This window comes from Prionailurus bengalensis, chromosome B1 (genome assembly GCF_016509475.1).
Source record: "Prionailurus bengalensis isolate Pbe53 chromosome B1, Fcat_Pben_1.1_paternal_pri, whole genome shotgun sequence".
Classification (NCBI taxonomy): domain Eukaryota; kingdom Metazoa; phylum Chordata; class Mammalia; order Carnivora; family Felidae; genus Prionailurus; species Prionailurus bengalensis.
The window spans coordinates 53139611-53164818 of NC_057344.1; the positions used below are offsets into that span (position 1 = coordinate 53139611).

The following is a 25208-nucleotide window of genomic DNA, read 5'->3' on the forward strand; positions in this document are numbered from 1 at the left end:
AATCTTGAGGTAAATTTTGGACAAGAAAGTGGTGATTGTAAAGGAAGGGAGAAAGCCACTTTCACACAGAGGCATTTTGTATGTAAGCTCAGAGGAGGGAGGAAGTATGGAGTATTTGGGTGACAGCAGGTGAGGAAAAGTCAGGTAAGGCTCTTGCTCATCATTCTGAGGAAGGAATTTGGCTGTGTCCTATAGGCAGTAGGACACAACTGAAAGCTTTGGACATAGTGTGGCTGGAGAATGCACTGGGGAGGTCAAGAGTAGAGTCAGGAAAACTGGTTTGAGTCTTCTCTAGTAATGTAGGAAACAGAGGTGGTGGCTTGGGCTAGAGTAAGGTACAGTGGAAATAAAAAAATCCAAAATGGACAACGTCCAGAGACATTTAAGGAATATCATGGGAAAGGCTTGGGATTTGACTAAATTTGGGGGAGGGTGAGGAAAAGAGCAAGGTCAGGAACAGCATTCAAGTGTCCAGCATGGGTAATTGAGTGGATGATGGTGCATTCACTGATATGGGGGCAGGGGGAGGAACAGTTCTCAAGAGGGAGAAGTTAGTTCTGTTTTGGACCTCATCCAAACCATGGTTATCATAATAGCTAACACTAAGGGCACTGACAACGGGCCCAGCAGTTGTGCCTCAACAACACCATCTTATTTAATTTTTTTTCAATGTTTATTTGTTTTTGAGAGACAGAGAGAGACAGAGTATGAGTAGGGAAGGGGCAGAGAGAGAGAGAGGGAGACACAGAATTCAAAGCAGGCTCCAGGCTCTGAGCTGTCAGCACAGAGCCCAACGCGGGTCTCGAACCCATAAACTGCGAGATCATGACCAGGGCTGAAGTCGGACGCCCAACCGACTGAGCTACCCAGGCGCCCCCAACATCATCTTATTTAATCCTTTGATAAGCCTTTCTAAATAATGAATACAAAAAACCTGGAAGCACAGAAAAGTAAAGTGGTTTTCTTTAAGACACACACATTATTTTGAGGCAAGTCAGCATAGCCTATTATCCATACTCTTTACTGTGCGCAACAGGCAGTGGGCAGATGGGCTTGGCTGACAATCAGGACAGACACTGGGGTATAACGTATAATTTTGAAAATTGTTGGGCAAAAGATGAGGGTGGTTGGCATCACCCTGGGAAAACCTCTTGAGTGCAACTAAAATCAAGGCCTTGGGGACAACTTTGAGGAGTTCTAACAGTTAAAGGGCAAACAGAAGCAAAGGAGTCAGGAGAAAAATCAGGTGAGTGGGGGCTCAGTAATTAAAAATCAAGATAAGATGGATAGAGGGGAATGATCAATATTGCTGAATACCGCTATGAGGTTGGAGAAAATGTTTATTGAACTTAGTAAAAAGAGGACATTTGTGATTTTTCCTTTTGAGTATTGAATGCAAAGAGCTGATGGCAGTAAGTGGTGGTGGGGGTGATAAAATAAAGAGCAAATGGATACTTTTTTTTTTTTTTTGAAATTAGCCTGTGAAAAGGAAGGGTGAGCTAAGGTAAGGATAGGATTTACTATCCCATTTTATTTCTGGAACAAAATAGAAATTTCTATCTTTTTCATGCCTGACTGTAGTATTAGAAATGTCTTCTGGGGGGGGGGGGCTGGCTGGCTCAATCAGTTAAGCATATGACTTGGTTCAGGTCATGATCTCGTGGTTCGTGAGTTCGAGCCCCGCATCAGGCTATGTGCTGACAGCTTGGAGCCTGAGCCTGCTTTGGATTCTGTGTCTCCCTCTCTTTCTGCCCCACCCCTGCTCATGCTCTCTCTCTCTCAAAAATAAATAAACAAACAAACAAAAAAAGAAATGTCTTCTGGACCAAGTGGTCATTATCATTATTGTTAGTATTCAACTGAACAAAACAATATAAATACAAAAATCAATTTTGACAAGTAATTACATTTATAAAGTAAAACTTGATTAGAAATTTATTTCCAATGAGATGGACAAAATAATTTTTTCAATTGGTTCACATATCTTTAGGTAAATATTTTTTTTTTTTAATTTTTTTTTCAACTTTTTTTTATTTTATTTTTGGGACAGAGAGAGACAGAGCATGAACGGGGGAGGGGCAGAGAGAGGGAGACACAGAATCCGAAACAGGCTCCAGGCTCTGAGCCATCAGCCCAGAGCCTGACGTGGGGCTCGAACTCACGGACCGCGAGATCGTGACCTGGCCGAAGTCGGGCGCTTAACCGACTGCGCCACCCAGGCGCCCCATAGGTAAATATTCTTTACTGCTAGATTTTATAGTGAGTTCCATGCCTGTTTTTTTAGATGAAATTCATTAAAAAACTTGTTTGTGAAATGAGTAGATGGATCTGGGAGTCATGTGATAGCACTGTCTCTCAATTCCTTGAATTGTCTGAGTTATATGCTGAAAAATCATTAGTGATCAACAATATTTAAAAATGCCCTATCAGTTGACAAGTAATTATGTCTCTCTCCAGTTTTGCTGCTATGAAAGAATTACAAACATCTGATTTATGAATGCATTTATTACCCCAGCTTTACAGTCATTCCTTTCTTACTTTCTGAGTTTACCAAAAAGGTGTTAAGTTACCTAGATGACTTACAGTCATCCCATTTAACCGTTTATTCTCATAACTAGTTGGGACATTAAAATACTGTTAACTTCTATATATGTTCACCAACATAATTTTTTGATAACTGCTTTTATCTTATCATGTTATTTATACATTTCATTAAAACTCAAAACTTCAGCTATAGCTCATTTGCTCCATGGAGAATATCCACCATATTGACTAATCAAATGAATCAGCTTAATTAGCCTTACTATCCATCAGAAAAGATCTGACTTTATTTTTTTTTATCCAAACAATTTAATTCATAGCCTCTGCCACAGATTCTTACTTCTGAATTATAATGGCAAGATATATAAACGTACAGCATGGAACCCAGATATGACTTTGTTAATGACTTTGTTACCTGGATGAAATACGGTATCAGCACCATCAGTGTTTCTTCTCATGCTTTACTTTCACGGAGACTTCTCTCAGGAGCAATGCATACTTTCAGCAGCTGGAGGATGAGTAGTTACATGGAAATTGCCATCAGTCCTGCCACCTTACACACATACTTGAATTAGGAACATATCAATGGGGCCCAAAACATTTGGGCTTAAATGAAAGAAACTCTTCAAACCAAGTTTCAATTGACATTCTGTTGCCAAGGAGATTTTACATCTTAAGTTGTTGCATCAGAGCAAGACTTGGGATATGTGCGTTTGGGTATGCTTTTCATTCGTAAAACAGGATGAAGTGGGAATTTGGGAAGAACTGGCAGGATGCCTCAGCTCCAGATGTTTTTTGTTTTTTTTTAAATTTTTTAATGCTTATTAATTTTTGAGAGACAGAGAGCATGAGTGGGAGAGGGGCAGAGAGGGAACGGGAGACACAGAACTTGCAGCAGGCTGCAGGCTCTGAGCTGTCAGCATAGAGCCCAACTCGGGGCTTGAACCCACGAACTGTGAGATGAGGACCTGAGCCAAAGTTGGACGCTCAACTGACTGAACCACCCAGGCGCCCCTTCAGATATGCTGAAGGAGAATAAATTTGGAAGTTGAGAAAACAAGCCTCCTTATTTCTTTTTTATTTTGTGCATTGTATTTTATTGCTAACACCAAAATATATAGAATCACATTTGAGGAGATGTGTTATTAAGCAGAATGTGGAGGATGCAGACAGGAGGGTCTAAGAGCGAAATCAAACTTGTCAGCAAGCACATCAAAGCCAAGGAACACTCCAGGTCATCTGACTCCTCAGTGACCTTTTCTACCAGGACAAAAGTCCCTGCTGTCACTCCTACTTGGGCGTTGTCTTTGGTAATCACACTAGGAGCTGTAGGGGAGCGGAAGTGTCCCCCAGTCCCACCACCCACCCTTCTCCAGCTGCTTGGAGTTAGAACTGCTGCCTTCATTTGGTGGTCTTGTTTCTTAAATCATTTCCCAGTCCATACTGGATATTTACCCAAAGGTTACAAAAATACAGATTCGAAGGGGGTACAAGCACCCCAATGTTTATAGCAGCATTATCAACAATAGCTAAACTATGGAGAGAGCCCACATGTCCACTGATTGATGAATGGATAAAGAAGAGGTGGTGTATACACACGCGTGCGTGCGCACACACACACACACACACTGGAATATTACACAGCCATCAAAAAGAATGAAATCTTGTCATCTGCAATGACATGAATGGTGCTAGAATGTATTATGCTAGTGAAAGAAGTCAATCAGAGAAAGACAAATACCGTATGATTTCACTCATATGTGGAATTTAGGAAACAAAACAGATGAAAATACGTAAAAGGGGTGGAAAAAGAGAAGAGAGGGAAACAAACCACAAGAGACTCTTGATAGAGAACAAACTATGGGTTGACATTGGGAGGTGGGTGGGAGATGGGCTAGGTGGGTAATATGTTGGGTACTAAGGAGGGCACTTGTTGTGATGAGCCGGGGGTGTTGTATGCGATGAATTACTGAATTCTACTCCTAAACCCAATATTGCACTATATGTTAACTAACTAGAGTTTAAATTTAAAAAATCCCAAACAACAACACCACACACACACACACACACACACACACATGATTTCTCAGTCTGAGCAATTGGGATTTCTTATACTTAAAAAAAAAAAATCCCCTAAACTGTTAAAAAGAAATAGCAGAAACACTAATTTCACAATGTTAGCATCTACAGTGGGGAACTTTCGAAACATTTGATGCCAAAATGTGTTACTCCAAATCAAAGTTACTCTCCGGAGGTGAAAAAGACACAAGAAAGGTAAGCGGGGAAATTTGGACAGGTTATGTGGGTTGGTGACAAAGAAGAAAGCATCCTGAAGAGGGTGGAGTTGAGGTTTGCTGGGCCCCTGCAGGGCGAGGGCCACTCCCACTTGAAGGGCGTCAGGCGCCCTGGGAGCCGTGGGCTGGGGCTCAGGTCGCACCACATCTGTCCTCTGCCCTTACCTGTTCAAGTACAAGTACTCCACATCCAGGCCCTTTCCGTGGCATGGCTGGGGATGGCGCCCATGAACGTCACTGTCAGGATGTGCAGGACACCCTTCATGAAGCTGGGGCCCAGCATCATCCGTCCAGACCTGGTTTTATTGTGTGACAAAAACTCTCACTCCTTGCCAGGTGATGCCAGAGCCTTGCTGGAAGAGTGGCCAGGTAGACCTCAGTTCTCTTGGCAGGGCAGCCCCCTAGCGGTCCTCTGTGCTTGCACCCACTGCCCTCTGCACCCCCCTCCCCTTGCCCCAGCCCCACTGTGCTTCCTGGGAGGGACAGACAGCCTTTTGGGTTTGGCTGCACTCCTTCCTCACAAACGGCCTGTAAGCAGCCCTGCCATCCCAAGGTGGAAAGATGGGCCACTAAGAAAGGTGGCAGGAAGCAGGGAGGGCGGCAAAGGAGGTTTTCAAGCAGGGGAAAGACGTAGGACCAAGTCACCTGAGATGGAGGTGGAGACAACGGGCCCTGCCAGGAAAGAGCAAAGAGGCAGCAGAGTGAAGAAGCGGCATAGCCAGGAGGCTGTGTGCAGAGGGCAACCCTGAGACAGAGAAGTTCCTGAGACACAAGGCCTGGAGAGAACTGGGTTGGGGGGGGGGGGGACGGGGGGAGGCTGAGGCACAAAAGATGGGGCCTGGAGGCGAATGAAGGCCCAAAGGGAAGCGGAAGCCCAAAGAGACGGTAGTGGCAGATATGTAGGAAGGGGGAGGCTGAGGGCACAGGGATTGGAGATGGGGTTGGGGGAGTAAGGCATTGTACAGTGAGGGCCTGGAGCCCCAAGGAGACGGAAGACAGGGGGAAGAGGCAGGGCAGCCACCAGGCGAGCCTCAAGTGGAGTGGAGCTCTGACGGTGCTCAGTGGGCTTCCCCACTGCTTTGGCGTGAGGGCCCTGTGGGCACCCAGACCGGGTCTGGTGGACCAGGAGACTCACTTCCTGTTTTTGAAGCACCCGGGATCTTGGGCATGAACTTGCCCATCTTGCCGTCCCTGGTGTCCTCCTCTGCCAGGCCCTCCCCTGCCCACGGCCTCTGGCCTGCCCCTGGTTGCAGAAGACATTGAAGCCGCTGCTCCTGCGCATGCTCTCTATGTGGCGCAACAGCGGGTCACGTGCCCGGGCGCGGGCTGGCAGTGTGGGCCTCTGCCGGCCTTATGTCCCCCGTGGTGCGAACCAAGGATGGTGCAACATTTGTCCTCGTCAGCCGTGTCAGGGCCCAGCACAACGGCAGCTGGTAGTCGGCCTAGCTCAGGGCTACAGTGAGCTGGGCCAGGGGCTGGGGCGGGGACCCCTCCGTGTTTCTGGCCCTGGGCACTGATGTGCCCCAGGATGGCTTTTGTGTCATCCCGCAGGTTGCTGCTGTACAAAGGCATTGGCCGTGGCAGAGGCCCTGCGCACCCGCGGGACCCGCTTGTCCCCTAGGCAGCCTGGGTGCTGTCCCCCAGGCCCAGCGACGGAGCTGCTGGGGGCTCTCTGGCGCCCGTCCTCCCCGTGGCGCAGGGAAGCGGCCCAGAGCCTCTGCGCGCCACTCTCCCTTGGGGCCCCGCGGTGCCTCCCGGGGCGCCAGCCGCCTCCTCCTCGGGCGCAAGCGTGGGAGACCCCCGCAGAAGGTAAGGGAAAGGCTGCTCCGAGTTCGAGTAGGTGAGGCTCCCCTTCTCTCGGGGGAGGCAGAGGTGGGGCGCCCTTTTGGCTCAGCGTGGGGCGCCTGGTGCGGCTGTCTCGCCCTGCGGGCAGGGGAAGCCAGAGGGTAGCGGGTCCGCGCCTCTCCCGCCGCCCCGCACGTCGAGCGGAAGGAAGGGGGGGAAGCCTGGCGGCCCCGCTGCCCCCTCGGCCTCCGGGTGCAGCCGCTGGGCGGAGGAGTCTCGCTGGCTTCTCTCCCCGCCCAGCGCCAACACCTCCCCCAGGCGCGCCTTGCCTTTGCGGCTCCTTGTTTCTGGCTTCAATTAACTCGGAAAAAAAGTTTGACCCTCCGGGATGTGCACGTTCCAGTTAGAAACTGTTGACCTAGACCTTTGCTGGACGGAGCTGTCATAGGCAGGAAGGAGAAAAGGAAGGATTCAGACTGGAGTGTGTAGATCTGACCGTAGGGTTTTGAGATGGAGAAGGCGTTGTTGCCAGTTGGAAGGGAGGGTGGAGATGATGAAGGACAAGGTCTGAAGAAAGCGGGGGAGCTCTGAAATTGGCCCTGGCATTTGGGACACAGTGCCGACTAGGCAGACACAAGAGTCGTTGGGCAGCTCCGGGCACTCCCTGACTTGACAGGGGCGCTGGTCTACTTTATTGTGTGATTTTTCTCCGTGGGTGCCCAGCAGTCCAGTTGTAGAGCCCTGATGACTGAAGTCGTGGAATCCTCACCAGAGTGCAAGCTCTGAGTTCAGACAGAATCACTCATGAGAGCATCTGCAAGGTGTATAAAAGGACAATGCTGAGGAGAGAATCTGGAGAGAATGCCACTGTCAAGGAGGAGTGGAAGAAGACCCTTGGGAGAGAAAGAAGGATGATGGTAACTCTTATTTTGTAATTAGGGGGAAAAAAGCCTATAAAACGCTTGTGCTCAGGGGCACCTGGGCGGCCTGGTCAGTTGAGCGGCTGGCTTCGTGTCGGGTCATGATCTCGCAGCTGGTGAGTTCAAGCCCCACAAGAGGCTTTGTGCTGACAGCTTGGAGCCTGCCTCGGATCCTCTGTCTCCCTCTCTTTCTGCCCCGCCCCCTGCTTGCGCTCCCGCTCTCTCAAAAAATAAACATTAAAAAAAAAAAAAAAAAGAAAGAAAAGAAAAGAAAAAACGGTTGTGATCAGGCTTGGGGATTATTATAAAATTTCCTTATGTGTTGTAGATGTTAAGAGACTCACAAGGGACTCTCAAGTTTTGGGAATTAGTAGAATTTGAGACCAAAGAATCTCCCTGGCTACACCCATTTCCTCTGCCTCTGCCTCAGTATTTCAGTACACGCAAGTGTACTGAACCGCATGCTTCAGAGATGGTCGGTGCATATGTATATGTGAAGACGCATCATATCATGACATAGGTGTGACTGGAGGCAACTTGAGGACACCCAGCAAAGGCAGAATAGAAAAGATAACAGGTCTGGTCATAATGTATTATATGCTTGAAATTTGCGAGGAGAATTGATCTTAAGTATTGTCACCATAAAAAAGACAAATATGTGAGGTGATGGCTAGGTTAATTAGCTTGATTAGGGGAGTCATTTCACAAGGTATGTGTGTGTCAAAACATCACATTGCACGCCTGAAATATCTTTAGTGTTCATTTGTCAATCGTACCTCAGTAAAGCTAGAAAAATGATAACAGCTGGAGCTCGGGGAGTCTCGTCCTGAGTTCTAGATCCACTTCACCCGTGACCTTCTGTGTGACCTTGACAGTTGCTTTCTGTATCCTAATATGTATTTTTTCTTTTAAAAATTTTATTTAAATTCTAGTTAGCATGCAGTGTAATATTGGTTTCACGAGCAGAATTCAGTGATTCCCCACTTACATAGAACACCCAGTGCTCATCACAAGTGCCCTCCTTAGTACCCATCACCCATCTAGCTCATCTCCCACCCACCTCCCTCCATCAACCCATAGTTTGTTCTTTATCACGAAGAGCCTCCTGTGGTTTGTTTCCCTCTGTTCTCTCCCCCCACTTCCCATATTTTCATGTGTTTTGTTTCCTAAATTCCACATATGAGTGAAATCATATGGTATTTGTCTTTCTCTGATCAACTTATTTCACTTAGTGTAATACTTTCAAGCTCCACGCATGTCATTGCAAATGACAAGATTTCATTCTTCTTGATGACTAAGTAATATTCCATTGTATATATGTATACCACCTCTTTATCCATTCATCAGTCAGTAGACATTTGGGCTCTCTCTGCAGTTTGGCTATTGTTGATAATAATGCTACAAACATCAAGGTGCATGTACACCTTTGAATCTGAAGTTTTGTACCCTTTGGGTGAATACATAGTGGGGCAATTGCTGGGTCATAGGTTAGTTCTATTTTTAACTTTTTGAGGAATGTCCATAATGTTTTCCAGAGTGGCACCAGTTTGCATTCCTACCAACAGTGCAAAAGCGTTCCCCTTTCTCCACATCTTCAACAACATCTGTTGTTGCCTGAGTTAATTTTAGCCCTTCTGACAGGTGTGAGGTGGTATCTCAGAATAGTTTTGATTTGCATTTCCCTGACGATGAGTGATGCTGAACATCTTTTCATGTGTCTGTTAGCCATCTGGATGTCATCTTTGGAAAAGTGTTTTCTGTTCATTTCTTAACTGGATTACTTGTCTTTTGGGTGTTGAGTTTGATAAACCTATAGATTTTGGATACTCACGCTTTGTCAGGTATGCCATTTGCAAATATCTTCTCCCATTCTGTAAGCTGCCTATTAGTTTTGTGGATTGCTTCCTTCACTGTGCAGAGGCTTTTAATCTTTTTAAAAAATGTTTACTTATTTTTGAGAGAGAGAGAGAGAGAGAGAGAGAGAGAGAGAGAGAGAGAGAGGAAGCGGGGGAGGAGCAGAAAGAGAAGGAGACACAGAATTGGAAGCAGGCTCCAGATTCTGAGCTGTCAGGACAGAGCCCAACGTGGGGCTCGAACTCAAAGACCGCGAGATCACGACCCGAGCTGAAGTCAGACACTCAACCGACTGAGCCACTCAGGCGTTCTCAGAAGCTTTTAATCTTGATGAAGTCCCAGAAAAGAGACTGGGAAGGTTGAGCTGTAAGATTGTCTTTAACATTCTCTGAATCAAATTCTCTGATCTTCCTGAACAACTTTGGTTAATCTGCCGACTGCTTAGATTTCTCCCCCAGTTTTATTGAGATAGAATTGAATATAACATTTTATAAGTTTAAGGTACCATACGCACAGCATATTGACATACAAATGTATTTCAGAATGATTAGTGTAATAAATTTAGTTAATATCTATCACTTGACATAGGTACACATTTTTTTCCTTGTGATGAGAACTTCTAAGATGTACTCTTTTTTTAAACTTAAAAAAATTTATTATTTTTTTTAACATTTATTTATTTTTGAGACAGAGAGAGACAGAGCATGAACAGGGGAGGGTCAGAGAGAGAGGGAGACACAGAATCTGAAACAGCCTCCAGGCTCTGAGCTGTCAGCACAGAGCCCAACGCGGGGCTCGAACTCATAAACCGTGAGATCATGACCTGAGCTGAAGTCAGATGCTTAACTGTCTGAGTCACCCAGGTGCCCCAAGATCTACTCTTTTAGCAAGTTTCAAATACACAGAACTTTTTCTTAAAGCTATAGTTATCATGTTGTATATTACATGTCCAGAACTTACTTACCTTATAACTGGAAGTTTGCACCTTTGACCACCTATACTCACTTTTCCTCCACCTCCCACCCTGTACCTCTGGCAACTACAAATCTGATCTCTTTTTCTGTGAGTTTGTTTTTTTAAGATTCCATATATAAGTGAGATTATACAGAATTTGTCTCTTTTCGCTTGACTTATTTCATTTAGCATAATACCTTTAAAATCCATCCATGTTGTTACAAATGGTGGGATTTTCTTTTTTCTTTTTTTAAAATTTTTTAACGTTTTATTTATTTTTGAGACAGAGAGAGATAGAGCATGAACAGGGGAGGGTCAGCGAGAGGGAGACACAGAATCTGAAACAGGCTCCAGGCTCCGAGCTGTCAGCACAGAGCTCGACGCGGGGCTTGAACTCACCGACCGTGAGATCATGACCCAAGCCGAAGTCGGCCGCTTAACCGACTGAGCCATCCAGGCGCCCCTCTTTTCTTTTTTTTTTAGTAATATATATTATTCCATTGTAGGTGTGTATATGCCACATTTTCTTATCCATTCATCTTTTGATGGACACTTAGTTTGTTCCTCTGTTTAGGCTATTGTGAAATATATATATATATATATATATATATATATATATATATATATAAATGAACATGGGAGTGCAGCTGTCTCTTGAGGGTAATGATTTCATTTCCATTGGATATATACCCAGAAATGGACTTGCTGGATCATATGGTAATTCTAGTCTTAATTCTTACCGGAAAGGTTTTATGCAGGGCAAATGCATGACCCAATTTCATGACCCTTATGAAGGTTATTTTGGTTACTGCAGGAAGGATGAATAGTAAATATGTAAAAAAAAATATGGGAGACCAGTTAGGAAGTGATTTAATTGGTTTAATGAATCATGGTGACGCCTTGGAGTGTGTGGTGATAGTGGAGATGGAGTGAAATGGTTGGGTGTGAGCTATATGTTGGAGCACAATTGGTAAGATTGGTTGTAAGTGGGGTGAGGGGAAGGAGGTATCAGGGGCATGCCTGCTATTGTTCTGGAAATAGCATGGGCTGTTAGGAGATTATGAAATGCTGCTTACCTGTCCTATGATATGTGGGGCCTCAGCAGATGAACAGCCTCTAATCACCGAAGGCTACTATGGAGTAGTGTCCTCTGAGGAGAACCCAGCAGTTCACAGGGACCCAGAGGTGGAAGGGTGTGCTGGGGGAGAAGATGCAAAGTAGAAGGAACTGAGATTCTGGCGGGCACAGTGGAAAGAGTAAAGTTAGAGGACAAGCAGATTGGTTGGAAAAAAGGAGATAACAGGCAGATGGAGTGAGAGAATCCCGATGTGGCTGTAGCCAATGCTCCAGGTTAGAAAGTGATCCTCAGGAGAGTGTCCCTTAGTACCCTCATGCTCCCTTGATCGCTTCTTTTTGGGGTGCTCCCAACTCATGTCTTCTACTCTTCCTGTATATATTGATTTTTGCTTTGCAATTCTTTTAGCAGTCTTTCACAGATCTAAAATCTCAATCACATCACACACTTCTTGAAGTTGGAAACAGCAGTCCAGTTTATATACTATCTCACTATATATATATATATATATATATATATATATATATATATAACTTTATATACACTATATATATATATAACTTTATATACACTATATATATATATATATATATATCTCACTTTATATTCTATCATATATAGAGAATATAGAATAGGGATGTTGATGCAGTGTGAATTCAGTTGCCAGCATACAAATGACACTAAGGAAGTAGATTTTCATGGTGAGATGTCATGTTCAAAGTCAGCCCTTTAGTTTATTGGACTGCTCAGTGGAGCAAGGAGATGTTCTTGTTCCTGAAAGGTTCACTAGCCATGCAGCTCCCCATGTCTAGAGAACTACATATACAGTGACTGTCCTTTGCCTTCCAATTGTCCCTTTGTTGATTGGTTCAGCAATGAAGAGCTTACTCTTGGTCCTTGTGGTCCTTGTCTTGCTCTCCTGTGTTCCACCAGGTAAAATGAAATCCCCTTCCTGTGCGACTATGAACAGTGAAGGGAGAGAGGGCATGAGGTTCTACAAGAGTGAAAAGAAAGCAGGACTTGGAGGAAGGAAGATGAAACAGGAAGGGATGAGAACAGAGATGGACATTCTGGGCTTTTCCGGAAAATGGAGAGAAGATACTGAGGACACATAACAGGAGGTGGTTCTTTCCAGTGAAGAAAATGGTCCTGGATTTTGGTCTGGGGAGTCTGTGATGTTTGAGGGGAAAGTCAGACTGATGGTATTGGCATCACATTGGTATTTAGAAGACAGATAGGATCTGGGCATGGGCGGGGGTGTTCCTTTAAGACTCTTAGAAATTGTATTCCTAAGTCAGTTACCCAGACTGTTTTTCACACATTTAGAAGCCAAGGCAAACTCGATGCTGAGCAGAATCAGAAAATAGAGCTGGTTGTTCCAGTGTTTTAACTTACAGCATGACGGGATACCCTGGAACATCATTGAGAGAATTCACGTCCTCTGGACAGAAACTAGCAACTTGATAATACCAAGAAGGGTCCACTTAAGTCTGAAGTGGAGGTTCTCAAAAACTGCTTGTAGTTTGCCTGGGTCTGCAGAAAGCTGCCCCAGACCTTCATATTCGAAAGGTGCCAGTTAAAGGTCAGGTGTGAAGTACTCAGAAGACAGGCCCAGATGTGATTGTGTTGAGACTACTGCTGCTGTTCTGGATGGAAGGACCTCTGGACAGTGTGAGCCGTGTTTCTGCTGGGCTCCCTTGTCCCAAGAGGGGTGCCTCAGGGCTAACGGGCACCTGACAGGCAAGTTTGCTTGCCAGTGGCCTTTGGTCATACCACATTGATTATTCTTCTATCGCAAAGTCCCAAGGGATGGTTCCATGAACCAGCTGGGTGAGACTGATAAGGCTTAGCACACAAAAGTGTATAGTTCAGAGGGTGACTCAGAGCCACCTGCACTCTTTTAAGTCGCCTTCCTACCACCCCCTCCATGTTTTCAGCTTCCAGAGGTACCCAGGTGTTAAGGTTAGAAAGTATGCTAACCTTATGGATATAAGATGTGTGTTTCAGGTATTTCGAAGCCTTTCACACTCATTATCCCATGTGATGCTTTCATGTACTCTGTGACTAAGCCAAGACTGATAGTAGGGTACTTGGCTAAAAATCGTACAGAATGTTATTGGGATGTAGAGCTAGAACCATGGGCTTCTGTAATTCTAGGTCAGTGGTCTTTGCTTCTTCAAGCTGAGGCTCTGATAATCTCCAACTACCTTGTTACTATCCCAGACCCCGCATGCCTTCTGGTATAGGGCCTCTGTGGATTCCTGGGACTACTCTGAGGTCTTAGTGTTCTTTCCATGGCAAATAGTCCCAAGCAGAATTTTCTGGGCCCTGGTACCTGCATATTGTTGATTAGTGATTCATGTAAGGGGGGCCCATGGGAACTAATGACTTATAATAGGGTCTCTGGAAAATGAGAGCCACTGAAAAACAGGCATTCAGCCATAACATGACTGGGATGTTTTGATCTTATCCAATTTACCATTAAAATGTTATAAAGTACAGCCTTCAATCTGATTTATCCATGGTATCATGACCCTGCAGAACACTGTTCATTAACCCTTGTTTCTGTTGACAGTTAGAAGTGGACCGAATACATATGTAAGAACAGCATTTTCTACGTGCTGGGGAGGAAAAGGTGTTTGCAGGAAATTATGTGGAGGAAATGAAGACTATCACATTTTTTGTGATGTCAGACGTCTGTGCTGCGTTAACAAAAAGCTTTTAGATGTACGGGTTAGAAGATAATTGTGAGTATCTGAGGCTCCTGCTGACTTCCTCTGGGACCCAGATCCTTTTCAATTGTGCTATCCTAATAAAATGATGGTTTTAGTCCTTCTGTGTTTCTATGTCTGCTTTGTTTCTCTACCTTTAGAGTCATTCAGTGTCTCTCCTATGAAGATAATCTCTTGGTTAAATTCCTTGTCTTCAGGATTGTTCTTTTCGTTAATTTATTCCTTATTAAACATATCCTAAAAACTTTTTTTGAAGTATATGATGCAATCAGAAAAGTTGCGAATCATAAATGAATACCTTAATGAAGTTCAGAAGTTTAACACATCCACGTAACCGGCACTCAGATGGAAAAAGAATATTACAACATCTCAGTCACTACTAGTCCCTGTTCCACAAAGGATAATAATCTCTAGCCCAGCTTCTAATAGCATAAGCTTTGGCACCTATTTTTGAACTTTATTTTTTGCTTTTTTAAAAAAAGTTTATTTATTTATTTTGAGAGAGACAGAGAGTTGGGGAGGGGCAGAGAGAGAGAGGGAGAGAGAGAGAATCCCAAGCCAGCTCCACGCTGTCAGCACAGAGCCCCGGGGCTTGATCTCATGAACCATGAGATCATGACCTGAGCTGAAATCAAAAGTCGGATGCTTAACAGACTGAGCCAGCCAGGTGGCCCAATTTTTAAACTTTATATAAATGGAATCCTTTATATAAATGGTACTCTTTTGTGTTTGGCTTCTAATCTACATTACTTTATGACCTTAATTGATATTGTTTGATGTAATTATAGTTTATGTATTCTCAGTGTTGTATAGTATTGCATTGGGGAAGATTTGAATATTCTAGCAGAGATGGTCATTTATGTAGTTTCTGGGTTTTACCTCTTATAAATAGCGCTGTGATGCACATTCTTGTATGTGTTTTTTGAGTCTTATATGCAAGCATTTCTGTGGGTATATACTTGGGAGTGAAACTGCTAGCCATGAACCATGCATATATTCAATTTTAGTAGATACTGTTAAACTGTTGTCCAAATTGGTCATAGCAATTAATACTCCAGGCAGTGTCCAGGAGTTCTTGCTTTTTTCCAACCCTTTCCACAACTAGTACTTTGGTCTTTTCCCCCCTTCATTTTGAAGAGTATGTAGTGATGTCATGTGGTGGTTTAATTTGCATTTCACTGATGACTAATGAAACTATCCAACTTATTATGTGATTATTGGCCATTTTAAAAATTAGATTCCATGCCCAGTGTTGGTCTTGAACTCACGACCTTGAGATCAAGAGTCACATCCTCTACTGACTGAGCCAGCCAGATACCCCTTACTGGCCATTTAGATATTCTTATTTGTGATATACCTGTTCAAGAGTTTCATCCATTTTTCTATGGAATTGTCTGACTTTTTCTATTTGGGAATCTCCTAAGAAACACTCATTATTTGACACTGGAAATAATAACGTTGAAAATATTTGCGTTTAAATATGGAGAATGTTGTAGTTTACAATGCACAGTTAGAGAAATTTTGTACTGTTTAGTATGACGAGGCTGTGAAAATATTTCTATTCTTAAATATTATTAAATTTTATCATCACAAGCAAGATAAATCATTCAAGTTAGTAGTGATTCAGCCCTCTTGTTTCTTGAATAGGTTATAGGGGGTGATTAAGCCAAAAGAGAAGCAGTTCTTCCAATATGACAGGGAAAGAAGGAATAGATTTGCTCCTGATGGGCAAACTTCTGGGAGGGGACACTGTCAAAGTATGGGGTTTTAAGTCAACACTGGCTGCTATGATAGGTCAAATACCCATCCTGTGCAGATTATATCCTAAGACTGAACTAGACTTTTTAAGCTCTTCTGTGAAAAGGAAAAAAGGTGATTATACACACAGCCAAGTTATGTTTCAATGTCATTAACATCACTACTGTCATCAGCTACATCCGTCCCGAGGGTGTCCTGTTCAGGTGGGAAGAGTAGGTAATATAGGGGGTTCCTTCTTTACTATAACCAATAAAGAGGATCCTTGCCCCTCCCCCTCCCTCTCTCCTCCCTCCCCCCTCCCTCTCCCTCTCCTTCTCCCTCTCCCCCTCCCTCTCCCTCTCCCCCTCCCCTCCGCTCCCCCCCTCTCTCTCCCCTTCCCCCTCCCTCTCCCCTTCCCCCTCCCTCTCCCCCTCCCTCTCCCTCTCCCTCTACTTCTCCTTCTTCTTTCTTCTTCATTCTTCATTATTTATTGTTCCTCTTCTCCTGCCTCCTCTACTACTACTCCTTCTTTTTGGTCCCTTTCTTCTTCCTCTTCCCCTTTTTCCTTCTTCTTTTTTAGTGTTTGCTGTCATGGACTCTATACATGTTTGTGAAATAGAGTAGACTAAAATAGGCTAGACTTAATTTTTCTAACTTAATAGTCATCTGTGATACATGAGTTCCATCAAGCCTCTGAATGGTGATGAAGTTATAATTGTACTGAGTTATGCTTTCTTGTCTTGTCTGCCTCAAATCACTCATTTACTCAGAGACCTTGGATGTGCCTTATGAGACCGACCTCCCTAAAAACTCTTCCATGCTTTTCTTGTTTGAGTCCTGGTGTTGGTGTCTGCTATTGGAAATTTGATTGGAGGTGGGATCTTCCCCTTGCAGGTGCCACTGGTTGGTACTGTCCTGTTCACTCTGATGTCTCTCCATATTCTTTAGGGCAAAAGAAAGGGCTGCCACATTCCCTGCAGGCTCCACTGAGCCAGCCTCATACTATATAGTCCATACTGAGATAGGTAAATACACCTGCATTGTATTTTTTTTTCTCCATCACTTTGGCATGAGATCAATGCTGCTCATGGCCTCAGGTCTTACAGAGTCCCTTTAGAAAACAGCATTTACTGCTACTTCTGCACAGGACTCAGGCAAATATTTATGTGGCTGAGAGTCATCTAACGGACTCCACATTCCTCTCTCCTTCCAGGAACATCTGCAAAAATTTTCTCCTTTACGTCCCTTTCTCCACATAAAACTGAACTTGTGCCAGTAGAGGAAAGCCAATATCAGGCCTTCAACTACACACAAAACACTTATTTCTGTGGATATAAGAAATCTAACCACTGATCCATCTAATTATGGATGCATTTCAAAGTAAGTTACAAACATCAGAGCATTCCTCTCTCAACACTTCAGAATGATATCATTAATTAGTGTTCAATAGTTTTTTTTACATTAAAAACTTACATGCAATGAAATACACAGGTATTAAGTGTATCATTTAAAGAGCTTTGACAAATGCATACACCTATGTAATTGAAACCTTATCAAGGTAGCAAACATTTGCATCCCTCCAGAAAGTTCCCTCGTTCCCTTTTCCAGTTATTTGCCACCAGCTTTCTATTTGCTGAGCAGCAACTTCTGTTAAGTTTTATATTAACCATAGGTGGTGGGTTGTGTTTGCCTATTCTAGAACTTCATATATATATATATATATATATATATATATATATATATGTATATGTATCATTAGAGTGTGTAAGGGTTACTTACTGTTACCCTTACTGTGTAAGGGTTTTCCTTCCACATAGGTAATATTTTAGGTTCTTCTATGATACTGCCTCATCTGTAGTCCATTCCTTTTCATTGCTGAGTAGTATTCTATTGTGTGACTTTACCGCAGATTATTTATCCATTCTCCTCTGGATGCACGTGTGAACTGTTTCTACTTTTTACCTTTTGCAGCAAAGCTGCAACGAACACTCTTGTACAAATCTCTTTGTGAAGAGAAGCTTTTATTTCTCTTGGGTCAATACCTATGGGTGGAATTTCTCAGACACAGGGTAGTTGTATGTTTAGTTTTCTTTTAGGCAACTTTATAGATATACAGTTCACATTCCATAATTTCGTAAAACCCCTCCCTTTAAAGTATGAGCTCCTGTGGTTTTTAGAATAGTCACAGACTTGTACCACCCACCTGCCCAAACAACGTTACAATGTTTTGATCCCTTCCCAAAGAAACTCTGTAGCAGTCACTGCTGTGTTTGTATATTAGGGTTTTCACAAAGTACCACAAACCATGTGCTTAAAGAATGGAAATTTATTGTATTATTGTTCTGAAGGTTATAAGTCTAAGATGAAGATATCAGCAGGACTGGTTCCTTCTGAAGGCTGGGAGAGAGAATGTGTTTCATGCCTCTCACCTAACTTCACATGGTTTGCTGGCATTCCTCAGCTTAAGGAAGCATCACCCTAATCGCTACCTTTCATGTGGTGTTTTCCTTGTGTGCATAGGTCTATGCCCAAATTTACCCTTTTATTATTATATTTATAATTCCCAACCTCTATTTATTTATTTATTTATTTTTCTATATTCTAAATTTTTATTTAAATGCTAGTTAGTTAACATATAGTGTAATATTGGTTTCAGGACTAGAATTTAGTGATTCATCACTTAAATATAACACCCAGTGCTCATCACAACAAGTGCCCTCCTTAGTGCCCATCACCCACTTAGCCCATTCCCTACTCCCTTCCCTCCATCAACCCTCAGTTGGTTCTTTATCAGTAAGAGTCTCTTATGGTTTGCTTCCCTCTCTCTTTTTTCCCTTGCCACATGTTCATCTGTTTTGTTTCCTAAATTCCACATATGAGTGAAATCATATGGTATTTGTCTTTCTCTGACTTATTTTGCTTAGCATCATTGTAAATGGCAAAATTTCATTCTTTTTGATGGCTGAGTAACATTCCATTCTCTTCTTTATCCGTTCATCAGTTGATGGACATGTGGGCTCTCTCCATAGTTTGGCTATTGTTAATAATGCTGCTATAAACACTGGGGTGAATGTACCCCTTCAAATCTGTATTTTTGCATCTTTTGCAAATTTACCCTTTTTGCAAGGACATCAGTCCTATTGGATTAGGACCCATCCTTATGTATGACATAAGGCCATTTTGACATGTACAACAATGCCATTTTAAAATAAGGTCAAATTCTGAGGTACTTGGAATGAGCACTTCAAAATATGAATTTTGGGGGACACAATTTAACCCATAAGATTCTCTATTTCTTTACATCCTCACTCAGCACTGGCTAACCACTCATCTCCTTTTGATTTCCCTGAATTAGACATTTCATATAAAAAGATTTTTGACTGATTTTTTCACTTCATATAAGATTTGCAAGGTTCATTCCTGTTGTAGCACGAACCAATATTTCATTTTAATTTACCAAATAGTCTGTTGTATAGATGTACATTTAATTTTATAATAAAACTTAGGAACTTTTTTCAAAGCAGTTGTACATTTTATACTTCTACCAATAATGTAATATATACCTTGTGTCTCCACATTCTTGTTAATATTGGTGGCATTAGCCTATTTAATTTTTAGCCATTGCAGTGTATATGTGCAGTGGTATCTCACTGTCATTGTAGTTTGCATTTTCCTGATGACCAAAAAACACTTTTTAATGTGGTTCTTGGCGATTTCTAGATTTCTTTTGTTAGGTGTATGTTCAAAACTTTTGTCCATTTTTTACTTTTTTTGGTCTGTTATTATTGACTTCTTAATCTTTAGTTTTCTTCTTCTTATTTTTTTAATGGTGTGTTTTGATGTTTGGTAGTTTTGAATTTTGTTAAAGTCAAATTTATCAATGTTTTTCCTTTTCAGGTTATTGCTCTTTTGGGTCCCAAGAAACTTTTGCCTACCTCAAGTTATAAAAATATTCTCTGTTCTCTTGTGATCTTAGCTTTTATGCTTACTTTTATGATCCATCTGGAATTAATTTTTGAGTGTGGTCTGAGAAAAGGTTTCTTTTTTTTTATATGAATATTAAGCTGTTTCAGCAGCATGTGTTGAAGAGATTTTCCTTTTCCCATTGGATTTCCTTGGCAGCTGTGTACAAAATCAAATTTCTGGGTTCTCTATTCTGTTCCATTAGTCAATCCTTAAACAGTATCATGCTGCCTTTTAAAATGTTTATTTATTTTTGAGAGAGAGAGAGAGACAGAGTGTGAGCGGGGGTTGGAGAGGAGGGGAGAGGGGAGGGCAGAGAGAGAGGGAGACGCAGAATCCGAAGCAGGCTCCAGGTTCTGAGCTGTCAGCACAGAGCCCAATGTGGGGCTCAAACTCATGGACTGCTAGATCATGACCTGAGCCGAAGTCAGACACTTAACCGACTGAGCCACCCAGTCACCCCCATGCTGCCTTTCTTAATAATGGCTTTATAATAAGTCCTAAATTCATAGAATGATAGTTCTGCTATTTGGTTTTTCTATTTCAATATCATTTTAAAATTTTATGTCCTGTGCATTTCTATATCAAATTTAGAGTTAGTTTTTTGGTTTCTACAAAAATGTCTTCTGGGATTGTATCAAATTTATAGGTCGTTTTAGAAAGAATCGACGACAATTCATGAATATAGTATTTCCTCCATTTAGGTCTTCTTTTTTTTTTATTGCTGCAATGCTTTATAGTTTTGATGCTACTATAAATGGAATGGCCTTTTAAATTTCATTTTCATTTTTCTTTTGCTGCTAGCATATAAAAATACAATTGATTTTATGATGACTTTGCATCATAACTTTGCTAACCTCACTAATTCTAAAATTTCTGATTTACATTTAAGACTCTCTACATAAACAATTGTGTCATCTGCAAATAAAGATATACTTACTCCTTTTTTTTAAACAAACTTTATTTTCCTCATTTTTACTCATTTTCCTTAAGGAGTGCGCATAAACATAACCTTTTTTTCAGTATATATGTTTAAGCTTTGACAAACAGATACAGTTGTGTAACCACACCACAACCAAAATACAGAGTAATTGTATCCTGCCCAAATATTCTTTCATATGCTTGTATAGAAAACCTCTCCTGTTTCCCTTAGTTCCTGGCAATCACTGACCTGTTTTCTTTCCCTATAGTTTTGCCATTTTCAGAAGGTCATTCAAATGGAATCAAACAGTATGTAGCCAGTTAAATCTGGATTTTTAATTTAATATAATGCATTTGAGATTTATCTGTGTTGTACCATATATCAGCAGCTAATATCAGAAATCAGTATCATTCTTTTATTTATTTATTTTTTTGTATTTTAATAGATTTTAATTGTTTAGAATCGTTTTAGGTCCCAGAAAAATTGAGTGGAAGGTACAGAGATTCCCATTTACTCACTCCCCTTACCAGGTCCTCAGTCCTATCTTCCTCCATTATCAACATCCTGCACTAATGTGGTACATTTAAAAAAAAAATATTTATTCATTTTTTAATTTACATCCAAGTTAGTTAGCATATAGTGCAACAATGATTTCAGGAGTAGATTCCTTAATGCCCCTTATCCATTTAGCCCATCCCCCCTCCCACAACCCCTCCAGTAACCCTCTGTTCTCTATTTTTAAGAGTCTCTTATGTTTTGTCCCCCTCTCTGTTTTTATATTATTTTTGTTTCCCTTCCCTTATGTTCATCTGTTCTGTATCGTAAAGTCCTCATAGGAGTGAAGTCATATAATATTTGTCTTTCTCTTACTGACTAATTTCACTTAGCATAATACCCCATGTAGTTGCAAATGGCAAGATTTCATTCTTTTCGATTGCTGGGTAATACTCCATTGTATATATATATCACATATTCTTTATCCATTCATCTGTTGATGGACATTTGGGCTCTTTCCATGCTTTGGTTATTGTTGATAGTGCTGCTATAAATAATGTAGTACATTTGGGGTGCCTGGGTGGCTCACTCGGTTGAGCATCTGATTTTGGCTCAGGTCATGATCTAATAGCATGTGAGTTTGAGCCCCACGTTAGGCTCTGTGCTGGCAGCTCAGAGCCTGGAGCCTGCTTTAGATTCTGTGTCTCTCTCTCTCTGCCCCTAACCCACTCGCATTCTATCTCTGTCTCTCTCACAAATAAATAAACATTAAAAAAATAATGTGGTACATTTTTTACAACTGATTAATCTACATGGATACATCATTATTACCCAAAGTTTGTAGCTTATACTAAGCTTCGCTCTTTTTTTTTTAAAGTACGTTTTATGCACAATGTGCGGCTTGAACTCACGGCCCTGAGATCAAGATTTGCATGCTTTACTGGTTGAACCAACCAGGTGCCCCTAAGCTTCACTCTTGATGTTGTACATACTGTAGGTTTGGACGATTGTATACTGACATGTATCCATCATTATGGTACCATACAGAGTATTTTCAATGCCTTCAAAATCCTCTGTGCTATACTTATTCATCTCTTCCTCCCCTTTAACCCCTGTAAACAACTGATCTTTTGCTGTCTCCATAGTTTTGCCTTTTCCAGAATACCATATAGTTGAAATCATACAGTATTGGCTAAGATTGGCTTCTTTCACTTGGTAATATGAATTTAAATCTTTTTCACATCTTTTCACAGCTTAATGGCTCATTTGTTTTTAGTGCTGAATAATATTCCATTGTGGATGTGCTATAGTTTATCTATTCATTCATTCATCTACTGAAGGATTTTGGTTGCTTTCAAGTGATGGCAATTATCAATAATGCTGCTTTAAACACAAGTGTGCAGATTTTTGTGTGGACATAGGTTTCCATTTCTTTGGATAAATACCAATGAGTGTGATAGCTGGACCATATTCAGAGTATTTTTAGTTTTTTAAAAAGCTCTTGAACAGTCTTCTGAAATGGCTGCACAATTTGTATTCCTACCAGCAATGATTAGAGTTCCTGTTAGTCCACATCCTTGCCAATAGTGCTGTTGTCAGTGTTCTGAATTTTGGCCATTTTAAGATGTCTAGTGGTAATCCACCTGGTCTGCAATCTCCCCCAATTCCCTGAGTGCCAAACTCATATTTCCCCTTTCCCTTCCACACTGTGACTGGTTCCTTGTATGTGTTTCTAAGGGTGGTGGCAAAAGTGAGCCCCAGTAGGTGGGAGTGAACATGGTGGGGAACCAAAGCCTGTGTGTGTCAAGGGAGAAATCACAATTGTGGGCTGTAGTGGTCCATTTGGGAAAATAAGTTTTCTAGCAATCATCCTGATGTGTTGAAAATTGAATGAAGACAAAAACTTAAGAATTCTGCTACAAGAGGGTACCTGCAGTTTGGAGCAGGTGTATCTATACAAGGTCAGAAAAAGCCCCAGATATAAGCAAGACCAACAAAAAGTACCTCTCATCTGAATGCAGCTAGTAATGATGGGAAGAGGACACTGATACTTGAGATGGGAGATCAGGAGCACAAAGCTCCAAGGAACATGAAGAATGAAGGAAACATGGCACCACAAAAGATCACAATAATCTCCAATAACTGAGTCCAATGATAAGGAGATCTTCAATTCACCTTACAAAGAATTCAAAATAGCTGTTTGGGAAAATAAAAAAGAGAATGAACTCGATGGAGTAAAGCAAATAATTCACAGTTATTGAGTCAGAAGGGTATGTATTGCACATTGGATCAAATATACAAATGAACGGAGGTTTCCAATATTTAAACAAGCTAACAGGATTTGAAATGCAAATCCTGAATGATGAAAATGTTCTGAAATACAAAGCATCAGAAAACCAACATCCTGCTCTTTATGGGATTTTAGTTTAATGAGGCAAGATTATTTTTATATTCTAGCTGATTTTAGGACACATTCAAGCTGTGGAGGCCGTCTCACTTTTGTGTGACATACGAGAAAAGGAGAGAGATTGAGGATGTCTCTATCTCCCCGGCTTATGGTCACAGGAAGCAATTGGTGAAGAGAGTCACTCAGAGCACTAGGGAAGGTAATGGATTCTCTTTCTCTACCCTATCTTGTCTCATTCCACTAAAAGGAGCAAAAGGAGAAGGCTGGGTTAAAAATCTATCTCTGTGGTTGTTGCCATGATCTGTGAATCTTTAAAGGCAGTTCTAGTTCATCAGCTCCTTGGCTAATTGAGAGACATCAAATCCACTTATTTAAGTCAGCTCTAAGTAAAAACGAATTGCCTTAAAGACAGAGCTTTTTCTTGCTCTTGAGTCTTCTCAGAATCTCTAGCACAACTTCTAGACATCCCAGATGTCATTTTTATTCTTTATTTTTTCTTATTTATTATTGAAGTATAATTGACGTACAATGTTATATTCATTTTGGGTGTACAACACATTCTACAATTTTATACATCACTCAGTGCTCCCCATGATAAGTGTAGTCCCCAGATGTCAACCATGCAACATTATTACAATATTATTGATTATATTCCCTATGTTGTATTTTTCATGTCTGTGATTTATTTATTTTATAACTGGAAGTTTGTACCTCTTAGTCCCCTTCTTCTATTTCACCCATCTCCCCACCTGCCTCCCCTCTGGCAACCAGTGTGTTCTGTGCATTTAAGAATCTGTTTTGTTCATTTGTTTTATTTTTTAGACTCCACATATAAGTGAAATAAATCATATAGTATTTATCTTCCTCTGTCTGACTTATTTCACTTAGCACTATACCCTCTAGGTCCATCCATGTTGTCTCAAATGGCATTCTTTTTTTATGACTAATATTCCAGTGTGTGTGTGTGTGTGTGTGGGCGCGCGCATGTGTGCATGTGCGCAACATCTTCTTTATCCATTCATCTATTGATGGACACCATGTATCATTTTTAGACTGCAATTTTGCCACCAGATGAGTGGGATGTCAGGGACTGATATCCAAAAATAATTCTAAAGGAAGTTTGCTCTCTATTGTGAGAATACCCTTCCACATTTTGTGGCTTTACTGAGAGATTTGGTAAATACGTTATTTAAAAAAAATGTTTTGGATCTTAGAATTAAGTTTCTTTTGGATGTGTCCATGTACAGAGACTAACCATAGTTAGCCAATTTCTTTTCAGGTTCCGTATTTACAGAATCCCAGAAAAGCCAGATTGCTTGTGTAATATTCACACTGTTATGCCCAGAATTTGTGATCCCCAAAGACCACCAGGGAGCCGAGTCCCATGCAAAAGCAAAAGAGCCTTTATTCGAGCTAGCTCTAGCTCAATCCCCTACCTGCACCGATGCAGTGGTGAGATACCGGGGAGAGAGAGCGCTAGTTTCAAAAGCACAAAGGTTTTATAGGGGTCTAGGGGCAGTTGGTGAGGT

At 41.7% G+C, this 25208-nt stretch overlaps 1 protein-coding gene across 1 annotated transcript; it reads left to right on the forward strand.

The window, feature by feature from the left end:
* The first annotated feature begins 12298 nt into the window (after positions 1–12298).
* Positions 12299–14255, forward strand: DEFB135 (defensin beta 135). Its single transcript, XM_043554278.1, has 2 exons — positions 12299–12356; positions 13999–14255. Exons 1-2 carry the CDS (start codon positions 12299–12301, stop codon positions 14166–14168), a joined length of 228 nt encoding a protein of 75 aa, XP_043410213.1. The 3' UTR covers positions 14169–14255.
* Positions 14256–25208: the final 10953 nt, after the last annotated feature.

Bases quoted from the DNA above. Each gene is read 5' to 3' on its own strand.
- DEFB135 (XM_043554278.1), top strand. From the start codon at position 12,299: ATGAAGAGCTTACTCTTGGTCCTTGTGGTCCTTGTCTTGCTCTCCTGT. The intron at 12,357-13,998 runs GTAAAATGAAAT...TTCTGTTGACAG, and splicing joins GCTCTCCTGTGTTCCACCAG to TTAGAAGTGGACCGAATACA.